Below are 18,869 nucleotides of genomic sequence, written 5' to 3'. Positions count from 1 at the left end.
ACACTGACTTCTTCTACCAGAGATTTAGTATTCCATTCCATTTCTAATTACTTCCTTGAAAGTAATTAAAAATTTCCAGTCATCACACTTATTGTAGAATCATATTGGATTGAGTAAATTAGATATCATTATTTTCATTTAGAGCTGGTAACACTTGCCACCTAAATCGATTGAACCAATAAATGTATAATTTATTTTTAAGTTCATGTTGCCTTTAATATGGAAATTGATTTGGCAAACGGTTCTGTAAGTAAGAAGAGAATGTTTTGGTTGTTATGTAATTAACACTATTAATCATTTGGGAGAGTAGCTAGAAACAAAAGCTGTTTTATAATTTACACAAAGTACAGAAAAAGAAACAACATCTTAGCACGATTATTGAGAAAATAGACATAATTCAACAGAAAACTGTGTGACTCTTTTACATAGCAGTTGTGAGGTACCTTTAGCAATGCAGCACTACCCTCAAAAATGTCAGATCTCTCTTTTCTCATCCTTTTTCACATTTCCTGCAATATTTTTTACGTCTTAATTTATTATTTTTTTTAATCACCAAAAACAACCAAAAAACAACTGGGTTTTTGTTACATGTTGTTAAGAACTACATTGAAATTGAACTTTCTGAAATTGAAACTCCAGGTCATTTTCCATAATGTTTTTGATTTTGAAGTTGTTAATTACCCTTCAGGTCCTTCCCATGATGTGGCAGGTTGACTCTGGAGAGTAAAGCTCAGTAAAGCTGCTCTATCACTCTCCTCCTCAGGTTGACAGTGGAGAGAAAATAAAACAAAAGGATCATGGGTTGAGATAAGGACAGGGAGAGTTCATGCAACAGTTGCCATCATGGGCAAAACAGACTTGACGTGGGGAAATAAATTTATTGTAAATCAAATCAGAGTAGGGTAATGAGAAATAGAACTGAATCTTAAAACACCTTTCCCTCATCCTGCCTTTCTTCCCTGGCTTAAGTTTACTCCTGATTTTCTCTGCCTTCTCCCCCCGAGCAGCTTAGGGGGATGGGTAATGGGAATTGCAGTCAATTCATCAGATGTTTCTGCTGCTCCTTCCTTCTCAAGGGAGGACTCCTTACACTCTGCTCCTGCTCCAGTGTGGGGTCCCTCCTCCAGAGGAGTCCTTCCCACAGGTTGCAGTTCTTCACAAACTGCTCCAGCGTGAGTCCTTTCCATGAGGTGCAGTCCTTCAGGAACAGACTGCTCCCATGTGGTCCCCTACAGGGTCAAAAGACCTTCCAGCAAACCTATATGGGCTTCCCATGGGGTCACAACCTCCTTTAGGGCACATCCTCCTGCTCTGGTGTGGCATTCTCCATGGGCTGCAGGTGGATATCTATTCCACCCAGGACCTCCAGGGGCTGCAGGGGGACAGCCTGTCTCACCATGCTCTGCACCACAGGCTGCATGGGAATCTCTGCTCTGACATCTGGAGCACCTCTTACCCCTCCCTTCCTGACCTTGGTGTCTGCACGGTTCTTTCTGTCACATATTCTCTCCCCTCTCCCTGACTGCAAGAATGTACAGGATTTTCTCCCCTTCTTAAATATTTTCTTATGGAGGTTCTACCACTGTCACTGATGGCCTTGGCCTTGGCCAGGGGTGGGTCCATCTTGGAGCCAGCTGGCATTGGCTCTATTGGCCATGGGGGAAGCTTCTAGCATCTTCTCACAGAAGCCACCCCTGAAGCCCCCCACTCACTACCAAACCCTTGCCATGCAAACCTGATACACATGAACAAATACGATGTGTTTTCTGAGCTTCTTTTTGTTGTTGTGTTTTGTTGTTCAGGGGTTTTTTTAAGAATCTGACCCTTCCTAACCTACAAGCTTCTCTGTAAACCTCATTATAGTTCTTGCCAAGATTCTCCTTTTTCATTACCTTGCAGACCACCTAACCTTTCTTTGAGTTTCTTGATTGCTTCTCTTTTTATCTTAACGCAAGAAGTTTGGATTTGCAGCTCTTAAGAATATACATCACATTCCAAATCTATGCCCCTCAACGTTTCATTCTCTCTCAGTCATCCTATTTATTTTACCAAAGATTCCAGCACTGACTCTTTGCCTTTTTATTTTCTGATTCCTATTCCTTCCCTTTCACCAAACTGAATTTCTTTATGAAACACCCATCCGTGACATATTGACTGAAGAAGGAAATTCTTAAGTGCCTAAGTTAGGAGGCCTGCCTAGGTTCTTTAGATGATAAACAAAAAGCTTGCCTGTCAGAACAATTCCAAATACCTATGCTAGACAGTATGACTATCCCTCTCAGCTCCTCTAGCTTTTATTTTGTCTCCTTATTGAGTTTCTTTGTTAAATTACAGCACTGCAGTGTCTACAATAGAATAAATTTAATGTCACTGATCCTCAGCTGCACAGACTCATACCTAAAATATAGAGCTTTCCTGACTATTAATCTTTGCCTTATCTCCTTTTTCTCCCTTCTGTTGGTTTTTATTCTCACTTGAAAGTTACACCTCCTTCTACACTGTATAATCTTAAGAGCTACAATTCAGTTCTGCACAAATGGTGTGAATGCTACTATTTACCAGTAGCATTGTGTCTGTCTCTGCAGAGGTGTTCTTAAAATTCCTCACAGTGTTTGTTCCTGCTTAATCTTGGTAGAAATAGAAAGGATCACGTTTTTCTAGCTGGAAGAATGGCTATTCAGAACAAATTTCTTTCTGACATACTGCTTCTATGGCCCTCAGTGCTTTGTATTGTTGTTAATGATAAAACCAGCTGTTTAATGAGCAACATTCCCACTGAATTGATTGTGTGCCAGTTGAATGCAGTAAAACCTGCTTTTTTCTTGGTTTAGGGAAATAATTCCTGATATGTAACCTGAAAGTCTTAGGCCATTTGGCTGCACTCATTCTAATGTACATTCTGTCATAATTACCTAGCAAAAACTTGAGGGGTTCATCTTCATTACTTCTTTTTTTTTTTTACACATTAATGTCATTATTCTCATTTTGAAAATTACAGAAAACTCCCAGCAGAAGACTGGGAATCCATTCTTGCTGTAAGCACTTTAGCAACGAATTGCCTCAATTAGATATTTCAAAGCTAGATGGCTACTCCTGAGCTGCCTCAGGCTCCCTCTGGAATCAATGGAGAGAAATGGGCACCCCTAACATATAGTTCATGTCAGCCTATGCTGAGGATGTAAGGTGCCTGAAATTACTAGGCATGTAGAGGCAGCTTTTTCTAATGCAGAGTAGCTTGGGTTTGGATGTCTAACTTTCAAAAATCTAGACTTAGATGAATCCTATGCCAGAACTCACTAAAAGGCCTCCTTTTTAAAAAATAATTATTTTTTACTTCAACTGCGTGGAAATAGAGCAACTTGGACCTTGCAAATATCTAGCATTAATTTGAAAGATTCTTGGCTTTTAGTCTAGTTTCTGGTCATGTTAACATCCAGACTATGATCTGTCTGAAATTTCCTACTTTCATTCAATAAACCTAATATTCAAAATGTATTTTCTCCTTTTGGCCATTCTGTTCCTTTTTAGACTGATTTGTTGAGGTATTGGATCCTGTATTTCCCTAGCCTTTTAGGCATGAGCAGTCTAATACTTGTCTTCATCTGGGTTTGCTCTTCCCAAGCAGTTCACATGTGCCGTAATATGTTCAAGAGAAAAAATTTAATCTTTGAAATTGGACTTTTTTTCTTCCAAAGACAGTGAGTTACGTATTGATTGGGCCTGGGTGATCCAACCATTTGAAATATCTTATTGTAACTGTATTCTCCAGCAAGGTCAATTTCTTATTCTTGCAGCTTCTCTGGAAGACTTTCAATTTTGTTTTGAATGAGATATCTCACTTCTGTAAGCCTGTATTACAGGATTTCTGTTCAGAAATTCCAAGTTGGTCAACTCTGTCCCTGGACCTCCCCATTTTAGGAAACATTTTAACTTAGGACAATCTAACTTCTGGTCATCTTTTCAATTCTTTTTGCTGTTTAGATGATCTTTAAGGTCCCTTCTAACCCCAACCATGCTATCCTATGATTTAATGAACAGTATTATGTATCTAATTCTCAGAGACACCCTTTAGTACCTGGTGGTTCCAGATGAATGCAGTCATCACATAAATAACATTTCAACAATTTTCATTATAAAAAAGAAACATGCAACTTTAAAATACATTAGTGATAATCCTTCCTTCAGGCTGGTGAAGCACCTTTTAAAGATGTCAACACAAGATGGCAGTAAACAAGTACAGAAAATTTCACATAAACATTGTAGAGGAAATGACACTATGGGTAACAGCACCATGAAGAACTTCAGCAGAATTGGATTGCTGTCAAATGATCCATTTCAACAGTTAGTTAACATTTATGTGACAGCTTAGTCTTGTTAATTTCTAAGAAATTAATTAATTCATTCTTAGTTACGTTGATTAAATATTTAGAATGCTGAAGCTGAAGTTGGCTATTTCAGTTTAAAGAAAACTTTGGCCACCTGGTCATGATAGATAGATAGATAGCATGATAGATAGATAGATAGATAGATAGATAGATAGATAGATAGATAGATAAGTAGGTAGGTAGGTAGGTAGGTAGGTAGATGATAGATAGATGCATAGATTCTGCATGTTCAACTCTGCTTTCATTCTTAGTTTTCAAAGTTGACACATAGCTATGAAAAGCTACAGTCACATCAGTTAAAACAAAACAGGACTGAAGGTCAAGAAGGATGTGAGGAAAGCCTGGAGACACCATCTGCAGTGAGCAGTTTATACAGGCAACTGGAGGTAAGAATACTTTGGTTATTATATTCTATTTTTAATATGCCTTTAGAATTAATTTGTCTTTTACAGTTGTAAAAATTAATTTCCTAACAATTATGAAAAATCATATAATTTCCTTACTCTGGCAAGAAAAGGTGCTTAGTTTAATGTTCTGTCCAAGTATTATTAGTGGTTTTAACAGTTTTATGAATTAATATAGAGAATATTCTTCAAAAGCGTAACTGTAAAAAAAAAAATCACATTTTTCCTGATTAGTATATGTGTATGGGATAATATAATCTGTTGAGACTGAAGCCTTTATGTATTCAGGATGCCATCCCATAATACCTATCATTAGTTCAAGTTTTATAGACAACTTTGACCATTTAGGCCTAGGTAGAAGAAAGATTTAGGATTGTAAAACTGTTATTCATGTATCTTGTCAGAAGCCCCATGTCCACAACCTTGAGCTCAGTACCTGGTTTCTGTAGGTAACACACGAGGAAGGTTTAGGCCATTAAAAACACTTTCCTCAGAATCCAGCATACTGAGTGAGGGTAGATACTCTGAGATGAGGAGGACAGGATTCAGTCATATTCCCTATCTCTCTGGACACAGAATGGATTTTAGCTGATTTATTCTTGGTTACAGGAAGATCCTGATTTCTCATCACAATTCCCAGCCTTGACAGTTAGAAGTTACTTTATGATCTGTGGAATAATCCAATATTTATTGGCCCAATAGGAGAATTAGCCACCACAGAGAACTGGCATGTAGAGGTTGTCTCTCCAAGTCTTGGCTTCTCCCAAACACTCTTCTGTCTACATTCACTGGTTCAGAAACTGATACCCAGTTTCATTTCTTAGAATTAAGCAATGTAATCTCTAGCTGTACTACCTTTCACTTCCTATTTTACTTATCCAATAAATATGCTGGTGTCCCTTGTAAAGTGAAATAACTTCAGAAGGAAGAATTCCAGAGTCTGTTGAAAACTAAAGTGTTTTTTTGTTTGTTTGTTTGGTAGAAAATTAATGTGGGAAGATTCTGGTTCAGATTCTGTCTGGAGAGAAGATTATTAAACTGAATCTTCCACATATGGGGAGAACAGCCTAACCACTACTCTTTTGAGGAGGAGGATCATAAAAAATACATTTATATTTTCTTTGGCCATTCTTTGTAACGAGTTTTTGCATTTTTCTTTAGCAAGTGTTTTCAATTTACTTCTCCCCTGAGTTTGGGCTGTGGCTTTGAGTGCCAGCTCTGCTCCATGTGCAGCCCCTGGATGAAGGGTCTTGCAGCAGGAGACAATCTGGGACCAGGTGATGGAGCCTAATCTGCTCCCCTGGAGATTTCCTCCAAAGGACGTAACACAGGTCAGGAAGCTCACATCAGACTTGAACATTTTACCAGCTGTGGGTGAGGTTTTTATCCATGGCAATAGTCCAAATTAATGCAGGATATCAAAGGGTTCAGCTGGCAGAGGATGACAGTGAAGTAAACCTGTGTGGAAGCATCTTGAGTGCACAACAGGAGTGAAACATGGGACTGGAAGCACAAGCAGTGGATAGGGAGGCATTGCTGGGGTGACACCAACAAGGCAAGGATGCATCTGGTGGGGAGCACTTCCAGGGGCCTCTGGAAGCACAGAGGGATGATCCAAGGTACCACTGGAGATTATTCAAATAATAAGGTAGCGTGTGCTTCGAGCTTTTGCTAAAGTGGGTCCTGCAGGGAAAGTAAGCAGAGGAATACTAGTTGGAAGTGTGAGCTAGTTGCCTAGTTGCTAAGCATTGTGAAGATTTATGGGCTTCTGATGTAGATTTATGTAGATTTATGATAGAGATTATTGAGACACTTTCAGAACTTTGCAGTAAAAAAAATAAGATTTCATAGATTTTAAGTACTTTAATGCTTAAGCTGCAAATAAGAAGAGCTTCAGAATCTCTCTTTTGGCCTTGCCTATCTTCTGTGTTGTTCAGTAAGATATAGGACTAACTTCTGTGACTTTCATGTGACTGTTCCTACATTAACAGGACATAACCTAGACACCTCTTAGCTCTACAGCATGTTCATGTTTTTTCCACATGTGAGAGCTGTTACCATCAGAAAAGACACTTTGGGCTACAGTGTGGCTGCCTACATCTGCTACTACAAGAATAATAAAAGGGTTATACATCTTTTGTTGTCTAAATATATCACTACTGTGAAACTGTCTGATCCAGCTAATTTGAGAATGACCTTATTCAAGATTAAAATGTGAAAATAATGTAACACAATGCTATAATTTGATTAATTACACTGAATGAAAAATGAGTGCTTGGAATACATTCAGCAAATTCTAGTGTTCAGGAAATAATTAGTGTGTTGAAAATCTATGAAGCTCAGCAGTGCTTTAGTAAGGCCTTGAAACTTCAGTCCTCATTAAGTAATCTGAAAGACCATTTGTGTCACATTTTGTAAAATGGTAAGATGTGTCTTGATTTAAAATGCCAAAGCAGATATTAGGAAAGCTGTAAGAGAAGATCTGTATTAATCTATGCTGGGAAATATTCCATTTTGTTTCAGTAGCAAATAAACCCTTATTTTTTAAAATTTGGGGAATATGCCAGTGTAGAGTAATTATAAAAAATAATCTGTCTTTTTGGGACCTACATTTCCACTGTGAAAAAGGAAGTTCTCGTAATAGCTTAGAAGTGTTATAGTTTTCACTGCATGAAACAGTATACTGTTATTTTGCTAATTCTTCAAACTAAGAGAGCAACAGCTTCAGAAACTGCAGTTCTACTTTTTCTGCAGGATACTGTCTTTAAATTCTAGTTGTGAATATACAGATCTGGTATGATTTAAGGAAAATTCAAAGACACTATAAGTAGGAACATAAGTGCAAATATGAAAACAGTATTAGATGAACCTGATAGATTTTGTTAAACAAGCTTTTCTTTAAACTAGGCAAACTCAGAACCAGAAGCAGCAATTGTAGAGAGAGCAAGAAGTAAAATTTATTCACAGTAGCTGTTGTCCCAATTGTTAAAACAAAGCCAAACCAAAAAAAATAAAATTGCTCAAAAGATTTGCCTAAATATTAAGGGTTTGGTTTACTTCACTCTACTTGACAATTTAAAGTCACAGGAACTGCTCTCCAATCAAATGGGTATATTATAGTCATCACTTTAACATCTACAGCAATTGAAAGGACTTAAAATATTTTATAATTTTTATTCAACAATTATGTTTTGCACCCATTTTTTTCAGATTAAAAACCCTTAAGGCTGGAATTTTTTCTGGTGGGGATGACTGGATCGCTGCTTTATATCATTGTTCTTTGTTTCTTCTTTCCAAAATTATGGGAAGATTATGTATTAATTAAAAAACTAGAGTTTTCTTAGAACTATACAAATTACAAAGTTATTTAGATTAAGGAAAAAAGCTTTTCACCCTGTGTTTAGTATCCATGTTTTACTGTCTTTCAGGAATTTAAGGCAAAATGGGATAAGAAGAGGACAATCTGCCAAAATTATCTCCTTTATTTAGATGCTCAACAAAAATTATTGTCTGAAAAATGTAATTTATTTCAGGTAAATTCCTGCTTTAGGAAGAAAATTAGAATTAAATGAGCTGTCAGCTCAGCTGGAGTTGTTTTAACTAAATTTTAAAAATCTGAACCCCACCAAGCTTACACTGAATCTGACAATACATGGATATGTTGGTTGTGAATACATTGCTGAGGTGAGGCAAACCCACACTGAAAGATCTAATGATACATACAGTTACTTTAATTTTATTTTTCTCATTAAAATGAGAAACTGAGTGTCATGATGAGAATTACAGTACTTCTGATTTAAAAAAACTGCAGAAACAGTGCATGTTTCCTTTTACTTTTTTAGTATCTTGTGGAGAGACTTTAATCTTCTATGCTATTTAGTAATATGCAGTTAATTGCAATGACAAGTTATTGAAAAGTATCTTACCAAGTAATCAGAACTTGCCACTACGAGGTTGCAATGGTGTCATGTACAAAGGTCTCTCAGATCTAAAAGCAGCCCTCATTTTTCTGTAGATCATAAATATACATTAATAGAATTTATACAGTAAAATTAATTTTTGTATGCTATCTAAGATCCCACTGGAGATATTTCTTGGGTCACTTAACCCTTTTTTATCATACTTTTCATGAAATTACCATTCAGTACTTGATTGACTTCGTGATTCTTTTCTTCTGCCAATTTGCTAATTACTTTTTTTTTCTTTACATAGCCCACAGATCTGGCATATTTTTATTTTTTTTAATTCCTTCCAATCCAGAACAAAATATTGATTCAATGACCCTGCTTTAAAAATAAAAAGAAAAATAACTGGGCAACAAGCGAGCTTGAAAATGAAGGGAAAGCCAATTATGTTGCTGACTGATGATTCCCCTTTTCCACTGTTAGTAAAATGATTGGATTGTAATCTTGTGAAACACTCCTGACAATTCCTGTGAGACTGTTTACCCACACCCATACCCAAAGTTTCCAATGGTTACAGTTAACTTTTGCTTATGGAATAGCATTATATTGCAACTATTGAACTTCCATACAAATGTGTTGAAAACAAGGCAAGGCTCTGACTAGACTAAACTACTGGCATGTTGAAGGAAAGTCAAAATAGAGTACTCAGGTGGATCTCCACATTAGTCTGTTGAGGCTTACATTGCTCCATCAGTGAGCTTTACTTGAAGACAGTTTTCTTCACAACTATAACATAACACCAGACAGTTTATTAAATAGAAATCAGATGGACAGTCCTACCTAAGCTGTTTCAAAAGCATTAACTGGTCCTGTTGTCTTTGCTCACACTCCTCTTTTGTGATGTCTTGGACTTCCATCTGGAGGCTTGCACCCTGTTTTTCACAGGATACTTTGACATTCTGGTGTGTCAGATTCCACAGCATAGATGTCAGGGGGACCTTAATTTGTTATATATAGAACTTAAACTTAGCTGGAAATGTCTTTGGCCCTTTATTTGATATGCAGCCAGTGGTCAGTTTTGCTTAGGTGTTCAGCAAACACACATTATGAGAGCAGTCACTGACATCAAAAAGCTGTCTAAAGCATGTCTTTTTTTCAGACCTTATCAATAAAATATGGTATCTGTAACCCTATTTTTAATATACATTTTCTTGCTCAGCTTGATTTCTGCACATGATACTTGGTTTCCAGGTTATATTCTGTTGTCATTTTTCAGCTAATTCTCAGCCTTCTGAAAGATTACTGCTGCATGTAGAGGGATGCATGTGGACATTTTTTTTAAGAGCAAAAGCAGTTACCATAGTAATTATGCTTCTTCATGATGCCTGTGAATTCACTAATACCAGCAATACCAATTTTCTGAAGTTTTGGGTTTAGGATTTTAAGTAGTACAAGAAACTGAATGGGGTGTGAGACTCTGCAGAATGCACAAATGATTCTTCTCCAGGTTTAAGGATAATGATACCAAAGAAATTCAGTTACTGTACTAACTGAGCTGTTTATCCATGAGCTATGTAATGCTCACTCTCCAGTCAAAGGTTAATATCTATCCTGAGGCACACACAGACATGACTCTTACTGAGTTCAATGAATCAAAGAAACATGTCTCTCAAATTATTTTTTATAGGTAACTGCTTTGAGTAGGTCATCAAAATCACCTTTTTCACATTTGGGTTAATTAACATCAAGTGCTAAGGAAATACACAGCAGAGAAGACAAATACTTGAAAAAAATCTGTGCCCTTGAAAGTATCTGAAATATTTTTTCTTACTGAGGGCAAAGAACTTTAGACTAAAAAAGGAATTCTTCATATCCAAATACTGATGAAAATGGAAATAGCTTTATGATTTTAGTAGTAATGGTTTGGTCCTAACAATTTTCATATGATTATTCATTAAATGAAGTTAATTTAATGGATTTTCTTGTTTTATAGAAGCAGACTCAGAATTATCAATTCCAAATAAGCAATAAGAAACAAAACCAAGAAGAAGTAATTACCTGTGGCCAGCCTGAAAGTGAAAATGATGAGTTGATTATGGAAAAGCTAAAGACAACTGTGAATGAAATAGCAACAAACAATAAGAAACTAGAAGAGGAAAATCTGAAACTCCGGGAGGATATAAAAATGTACCAAAACCATTGCCAGGTAGTAATAGATTTTCTTTTTCATGATGACTATGGAATTAATTTTGGAGCATTAATTACTTTGCAGTATACTTTTAAAAGTTATACTGAGGTGCCTGTGTAAAAGAAACTTACATTAGGTACATTCTTTGCAGGAACACAGAATGAGCTGTGAACAGCACCATGTTTTGAGTAACACTTAAAGATATGAATTCGATGGATGGACCACTTGGTGGATAAGGAATTACACAAAGTGGTTGGAGTTGGAAGGGACCTCTGAAGATCATCTAGTCCAACTCCCCCTGCTAGAGCAGGATCACCTACAGTAGATCATAAAATCATAGAATGTCTTGGGTTGGAAGGGACCTCTAAAGGTCATCTAGCCCAACCCCCCCTACAATAAGCAGGAACATCTCACACTAGAACAGATTGCTCAGAGTCACTGGACGCAGTGATCACACAGGAACACATCCAGTCAGGTTTTGAATGTCTCCAGAGAAGAAGACTCCACAACCTCTCTGGGCAGCCTGTCCCAGGGCTCTGTTACCCTCACAGTAAATAAGTTTTTTCTTTATGTTTAGCTTGAGAAAACAGAAGTGTGATTGATATGTCGTAGTATATTTTATTCTTGTCTGTTTATCTAGATTTTTACAACTTTCCTATATCCATAGTATCTACAGGAACTTATGTTCACTTGGTTCCTTGTGTATAAATGACTTCTAGAGACAGAGAAGGGCCATGAAGATGATCCGAGGCCTGGAGCACCTCTCCTATGAAGACAGGTTGCCTGGGAAGGTTGTGGATGGCCCCTCCCTGGAAGTGTTCAAGGCCAGGCTGGATGGGGCTTTGAGCAACCTGGTCTAGTGGGAGGTGTCCCTGCCCATGCAGGGGGGTTGGAACTCGGTGATCTTTAGGGTCCCTTCCAACATTAACCATTAACAGTCTATGATTCTGTCCCTTCCAACCTAAACCGTTCTATGATTCTATGAAATCTCTTTATCTGATTTACACTCTGTTGTGCACTGTGCCATATAGCTAGTAAATAAGTATATAGAAAAGTGTATGGTGTACTTTAATATTGAGAGAAGATTTTGCAATCAATGAATTTTTAAGTTGCCAACCATGTGAAGAACCATCAGTTTTTATCTTATTCCTAGAGTACCATTTTTCAACATAGCACTGCCCTTTGGGCCTCTTCTTTTGCTTGTGATATTTGAGTTCAGACAAGATTGAGATAATACAAGATCTTTACAGCCTTTTTGATTACTTATATTTAAAACAGATCAGGAATGAGATTCTTGTTGATGTTTGTTTCTGGTAACATATATAAATTTTGCTTTTGCTTACTTATTAAAGCACTTCCAGGTTTAGCAATGTATTAAGTGGCCTACAATGACTTTGACTCTTTCTGGAGATGGGTAATTTATTTCTGTTTATAGACAACCTGGCTAACTTATCACTTCATATGCATTATACTTTATAGGAATTTACATGTATGCGGTGGAGATTAGTTTCAGGTGTTGTTGGAACAGCCAGGTTTAGCACATGTTGTTTATAGGTTTCATTTGCTCATTGATTCACTGAGTCACTTGCCTGTATACAATTTATCAGTATGCCAGCAGGAACCTCTGCTTTGGGACCTGTTAAAAAGGCTGCCATCAAAAGTAATGGGACTAGAATATGGAGGAAAATATGAGACTAATCAAAGTGGAGAGGGAGGTGCTGATCTCCCTAGTACCCAGCAATGGGAACTGTGGGAATGGTTCAGAGCTGCTCCAGGGAGGTTTAGACTGATCATTAGGATGTATTTGTTTACTGAAAGGGTGGTCAATGCTCATGCCTGTCAGTGTCTGAGGCATTTGGACAATGCCCTTAATAAAATGTTTCAACTTGGTCAGCCCTGAATTACTCAGGCAGTTGGACTAGATGATCGTTGTAGGTCCCTTTCAACTGAAATTATTCTATTCTATTCTATTCTATTCTATTCTATTCTACTTCTACTTCTACTTCTACTTCTACTTCTACTTCTACTTCTACTTCTACTTCTACTTCTACTTCTACTGCTATTCTATTTCTATTCTATTTCTATGGCACTTGGAGCAGATGGATGGATTCTGTACAACACAGAGGGTAGATATCATTGTGGTGTAGCCTTTAAGAAAATCTCAAGAAATAGGATTTTTGGAAGCACATTAATAGACTACAGGAGCTGTAGGAAGCACTGAAGACATTTCAAGTAGAAGTGGAGCTAGATGTACATAATGTTATCAGCTAAAGAACAGAAAGTTGCAGAGGAACTGTGCTGATAGTGTGAAATGCTGCTGTGTAAGTTAGAAAAGCAGCATTTGCAAATAGCTGCAGAAGGGAAACACTGATGTAAAGTCAATGTATGGTGAAAATATTTAGCTCAGTGACAGTATTATTTTTAGAAATGTCAGTATGAGAAAGAAGGAAGTGCAGGGCCTTTTGTCAGCCAGAATGAGGAAGCAGGTTTGTGTGAAGGAGTGGTAGGTGGAGGATGGGAAGAGCTGGACTGGATGTGGGTAAAGGAGGGAGGGGTAGATGGGAATCTCGGTGGGGAGCGAGCAGATGGCAGCCTAGTGTTGTGCCTCTTACATCTTCTCATGACCATTTAATGTCTGCTTCTAAATATTTCTGTCATACTATTAATTAGCAAGGCAACACTTATAAAGTGAAATGTGTGGAAGACCAGTCTTTGAGCTGCACAGAAAATAAGAACTTTATAAAATCCAAACTTATACTGCAAACTATTTCTCTAACTTATGAAAGGTCTGACAAACTTAACTGCAGCCATACATGAGAGGCAGCCTGAAAACAGCACAGAAGAGGTTTGGTTCTTGGAAAGTCTGCATTAAGTCAGCTGCTGGACACTAATTTATATAGAAATACAGCATATAATTGTATTAAAAGGGCTGAACAGCTTTGAGTAGATTTAGAACAGGAGCCGATCAGGACATTTTTGAGCCTTCCTTTTGATATCACACACAGCAAGCTAGTTGAAGCAAAACTCTTCACAGAAGAAGAGAGGATTTGGCAAATTTTTCAATTTAAAACAAATTCTCAGAGCTCTAGTTCATTAGACATTTTCTTTAAAAATCTCTAAAGTTTTCTGGTTCAAAATTAATTGTCATTTTGGTGTTCTAACTAGATACAATAGATATTTCCTAAAATAATAAGTGGTACCTATCTACATCTTTTTTTTCAATTATTGCAACTGCTGCTGCTGTTCCTGCTATTCTTGTGATACAATTAATGTAAAGATGTATGATGACTGCAGTCTGCCACAGATTATATGACTTCCACCACACAATTGTGCAGCATTATCCACCCCAGAATTAAACAAAAAGGGTAACCTTCTCCCACTATATTACAAAATAGTTGTGGCTACTTCGTGAAAGTTGGAGTCATGAAGATGGTCATTAGCAAGTCTTGCACACAATTTTCACAATTCATTAAGCTTGATTTCATTTGAATAGATCCTGACTTGCATTTCAGGGTTTAAAAAAGCTCTCTCAGCCTTAATTTAGCAAAAGCTAAGGTGAGTGGATCTATATACGCAGAAGAATGTGAAAGTGCTTTATATCCATCTTCAGCAGCCCTTTCAGCCAGAGGAAACTCCAAGCTCTTGCAAGGAAAGTCATTACAATATGAAGCTTAAAGGGAAATAAACCTTTGAAGTTCCTTCCTGGCGGTGTAATTTCTAGATTCCAGTTTTCTTTTGAAAGTTTAAAGGCTTTATTTTTACTTTCAAACATGGAAAATATATTAACATAAAATTAAGAAATTATGAAAATGCTAGTGGTTTTAGTATAATGGTTTTAAAGAAGACATTATTGAGAAATCCTTTTTTAAAAAAAATCTGGAACATGCTTTTGGATCTTGGGTGAGAGGAAATAAGCATTCTCTGCATGTTATTATTGCAAAAATCTGATTATTATCGCTGCCTTTGTTAGTTGTGGGTTGTATTTCTTATCTTTCTTATCTTTAGTCTGTTTTCAGTATATTTTGGGGTAATTCTGATTTTTTAGGAATTCAGATTTTATTATGCCTATTATAACATATATCTTTAGGAGCAGGTTGTCTATCACATAGGTTAGAAATTAAAGCTAAAATAGAGAGATTTGTGGAGTCCTTAAGAAAAATTTTGTTAGTGATTTTTTTAAATGTCAGAATGTTCATTTAAATTAGCAGTTTGCTCCATGCAGATGGAACTACTTTTGGAGGTGACTGAGCACACACCTTGCCTAAGTACTTCAGTCTAGATGTATCTGCTCCAAGCTTCCAGGCAGTGTTTAATGAAGACCAGCACCTAATCCTGCCTTTCTGTGGCCTTGGACTTTTCAAGCATATAAATTCGGAAATGCTGATAGAAAACAGAAAATCCAAGTAACTTACAGCACTAATTCCTGCACGTGAGGCATGTTTTAGGGTACAGAACCTGCTGAAACAATCAGACTATGTACAATAAAGAACTCGTGGATTTTATTTGCTATGATAGCTTCAGAGACAGATGCACTGGCACATTGCAAGAGCTAAAGAATATTTAGCATCTGACTTTTTTATATGACATTTCTGAAGAAAGGAACTGACATGAAAGGAATGCCTTTTTCAGAAATGAAACTCAGAATAAATGCATGTCAGTCCTTTCAAACAAATTAGACAGGTATTGAAAATTGTGTATTAAAATGCAGCATTGTGAGCTACTATTTTCTCATTTTATTTAACTATTTACGTATTTGCTTGTTTCTTTAGAACATGGAGGCAGGACTTTCAGAAATGAGAAATGAGCTGCAGTCACGGGATGCTCTCTGGAGAAGGATACAGCTGGAATGCCAGCAGTTACACACAGAATTATTGAAAGTCAAAGAGCATAAAGATATGCAGGAAATTCAAATAAGGTATGTATGTTGAAGACAGTATTTAAACTAGGAAATACTTTTGAGCTAACAACTTTTCAGAGAATCATAGAATCATTAAGGTTGGAAGGGACCTTAGAGATCATCAAGTTCCAACCCCCCTGCCATGAGCAGGGACCCCTACCACTAGATCAGGTTGCACAAAACCTCATCCAACCTGGCCTTAAAAACATCCAGGGATAGGGAATCAAGAACCTCACTGGGCAACCCATTCCAGTTCCTCACCACCCTTAGAGTGAAGAATTTCATTTTACATTTGATTTAAATTGTCTGTTTAAAAAGACTGGATTCAAATATCAGATTCTAAACAATTTTATAATAAACATTTTCATTAAGAATTATTCATGAGAGGATGGCAGGTAGTAGATGCAGGGTCTGTTGAAAAGCTGTGGTGCTGCCTAGATTTTTACAAATCAATGTATTTCATTTATTTCTATGTTCACGGAGATGTTTGTTTTCTCAGCATTAGAAGACTTTGGAAGTAGTGTGATTAAGATTCTCCCTAATCTCCTTTGAGTAAAATGTTCCTCTGTTTATGGCTTATCTAATCTACTGTAGCTATTTGAGATTATATGAAATACGTTTCAGGATTCTTTCTGCATCCACTTGCATTGTCCTTAATCTCTAGTTATCTTCCAAGACTGAACCTGGTTCAAATCTTTTTGGTGTTTTGTTTGTTTTTTTTCATCAGGGAGCAGGTCTTCCACAGTTTTCCACTGAGGAGGGGATGCTGCAAGGTAAAGGTTATTGAACATTCTGCTTGTTTCATGTTTTGTTCATTTCTTATTTAAAGGCATCAGTCATCTTGTGTACAACTCACTGAACAACTAGAAAATAAAAACGCTGAGTTACTGCTGTTGGCACAAAGTCAAGAACAGCAACGAGAAGAGCTAAACAAGGTATTTCATATTGTTAAGTATTTCCAGATCTTAATTGCAATATGGGATTGAAAAAAGAGAGCAGAGTACTGACCTGGAGGATATGCATGTGCAGAGAGAGCAGGAGGATAAATTGTGGTTTTGGAAGTGCATGAAGTTTTCATGAATAAAAGTTTCTCATATATGGTTGCATTTCTGGAGGCAGCTGTTGAGCTGCAGAACTGACACACTGATGCTGTGCACCCACAGCAGGGCTGGCTACTTCACTGAAAGAATGGAGAGACCATGCCTAAGCAGCCCTGTGGTTCAGATCATACCTTGCAAGCAGGAAACCCTCCAAGGCTATGAGTATTTCATAGGCTATAGGGGTTAAGTAGTAGTTTGTAGGTGGTCTCAGATGTAACAGACGCTACCAGATCAACTGCTACAGGTCACTAGAGCAGGTACCCACACTAGGCTAAGATGAATCAGTCACTTGCTGCACAGTCTAGGCAAGAACTCTTCAGTTTGAGCTATGCATGACATTGCCTTGCCCACTTCAGAATGTGCAGTCTGTGCAAGCAGCAGTGCATGGCACTGTGGAATGGCATATGGCTTGGCAGGGCAAAGCATTTGGGAGTAGAGCATGCACAGAATTCTTCCAGGCATGTTGTGGTTTTGCTGAGTAACAATGTAAGCAGGAATATGTCTTATGGGATGCAGAAATTTTGGCATTATAGTCATGATCTAGCCCTTAGATTTTTCACATCTACATCTATTTGTTTACAATTCTAGTACTTCTGTGTAGTTTGCATAAATAAAAATGAAATGCCATCTGCTAGTGATTGTGTACAGTACTGTGAGGAATTATAGAAATGGGTTCAAAGTTTGTTATGCTGCCTTTTGGAGTTTTGTTTCTTACATAACACAAAAATCTGTCAGTATTAAATTGTTCGTTTCAGTAGAGAGATTATGAAAACAATCTTTGTGTTGATTATTGAAGAACTCTTCACAGGAGATAGTGCAGAAAGTTTGACTTTAATTGTTATTTATAATGGCAGGAAAGATTTCCATAAAGTGATTTACCATGTATACTCTTTATTTCTAAAATAGTTTCTCATTAAAGAGTCTCTAGATTTATTTTTTTATATTGGTCCCAAGTTAATTTACACTGCATTAAACTGCTTTTAAACTGAAATTAACTTACGAGCAATATGAATAAATCATACTTAGGTTTATTGAATTAATATTTCCTCATATATTTTTGTTATAAATTCCAGTTTTTAAGATTAACATAATTTTTACATTACATTATTTTTAAATGTTAATTTAAATGCCTTGTGGTTTTTTTGTTTCTACAACACAAGAGAAGGGTTGAAAAAAAATGTAAAAATAAAGCTACATGCTCTGACTCATGAAGACGTTTTATTACAAAATCTCAAACTTCTCTGATTTGGCTAGAAGAGCTGGTGCCTTGAAAGCAACAGCAAAAAAAGTCACCAGTAGGTAGTAAGTAATGCAATCAGATCATCATATTTACTGCACAACATTTTTTCTTTTTGAAACATATTTTCTCCAGATAAGAAACCACATTTATCAAGAGGAGCAGTCCCATCGCTCTGAGCAGGAAAGAATGAAGACAGAAATCTCTGACCTGACAGAAGAGCTTCACCAGAAGGACATCACTATAGCAACTATCTTGGAGAAAGCTAGTCTTCTGGAAAGACAGTTAAAAATGGAGTTAGAGATAAAAGACAGATTGTTAGCAAAACAACAGGTAGGCAAGCAGGCAAAACCAGCCTGGATCATCTTACCCCACACTATTGATAATGACATACATTATCTGTGAAAAAAGACATCACATTTCTTGCTGTAGTTTTCATCAGCAGGGCTGTAATATCTGTGAAGCACTACTGAGGCAGCCAAATTGCTACTGCAACAAGAAAGCACCTGTAAACGTCAACTGTACATCTAAATTGCAATTCATTCTGACTATCAGTTGTAGTTATCATTCTAACATGTAAAAGATCTTGAAAACTTCCAATTATTTTTTTATTATATGTACTTTATCAGAACCATTTAGTAGGTTATCTAGAACCTTTCCTAATTTTTCAGATTTGTTTGAAGCCTCTTGAAGAATGTTTCAAATCTGCTTCCTGTAATTTTAAAGCTGAAAACTGTAAGATCACAGTGTTTA

At 36.9% G+C, this 18,869-nt stretch overlaps 1 protein-coding gene across 1 annotated transcript in view; it reads left to right on the top strand.

The window, feature by feature from the left end:
* CCDC67 (coiled-coil domain containing 67) overlaps window positions 1–18,869 on the top strand; it is a 45,454-nt gene that overhangs the window by 9,383 nt on the left and 17,202 nt on the right. Inside the window, exons 4-9 of the mRNA XM_009998935.1 lie at window positions 4,637–4,771; window positions 8,218–8,322; window positions 10,688–10,900; window positions 15,652–15,797; window positions 16,609–16,714; window positions 18,252–18,449. Coding sequence (XP_009997237.1) covers window positions 4,637–4,771; window positions 8,218–8,322; window positions 10,688–10,900; window positions 15,652–15,797; window positions 16,609–16,714; window positions 18,252–18,449 — 903 coding nt within the window. The remainder of the gene's footprint in view (window positions 1–4,636; window positions 4,772–8,217; window positions 8,323–10,687; window positions 10,901–15,651; window positions 15,798–16,608; window positions 16,715–18,251; window positions 18,450–18,869) is intronic.

This window comes from Chaetura pelagica, unplaced genomic scaffold (assembly GCF_000747805.2).
Source record: "Chaetura pelagica isolate M959 unplaced genomic scaffold, ChaPel_1.0 scaffold100, whole genome shotgun sequence".
Classification (NCBI taxonomy): Eukaryota; Metazoa; Chordata; class Aves; order Apodiformes; family Apodidae; genus Chaetura; species Chaetura pelagica.
This window is presented reverse-complemented; position numbering and strand designations above follow the sequence as displayed.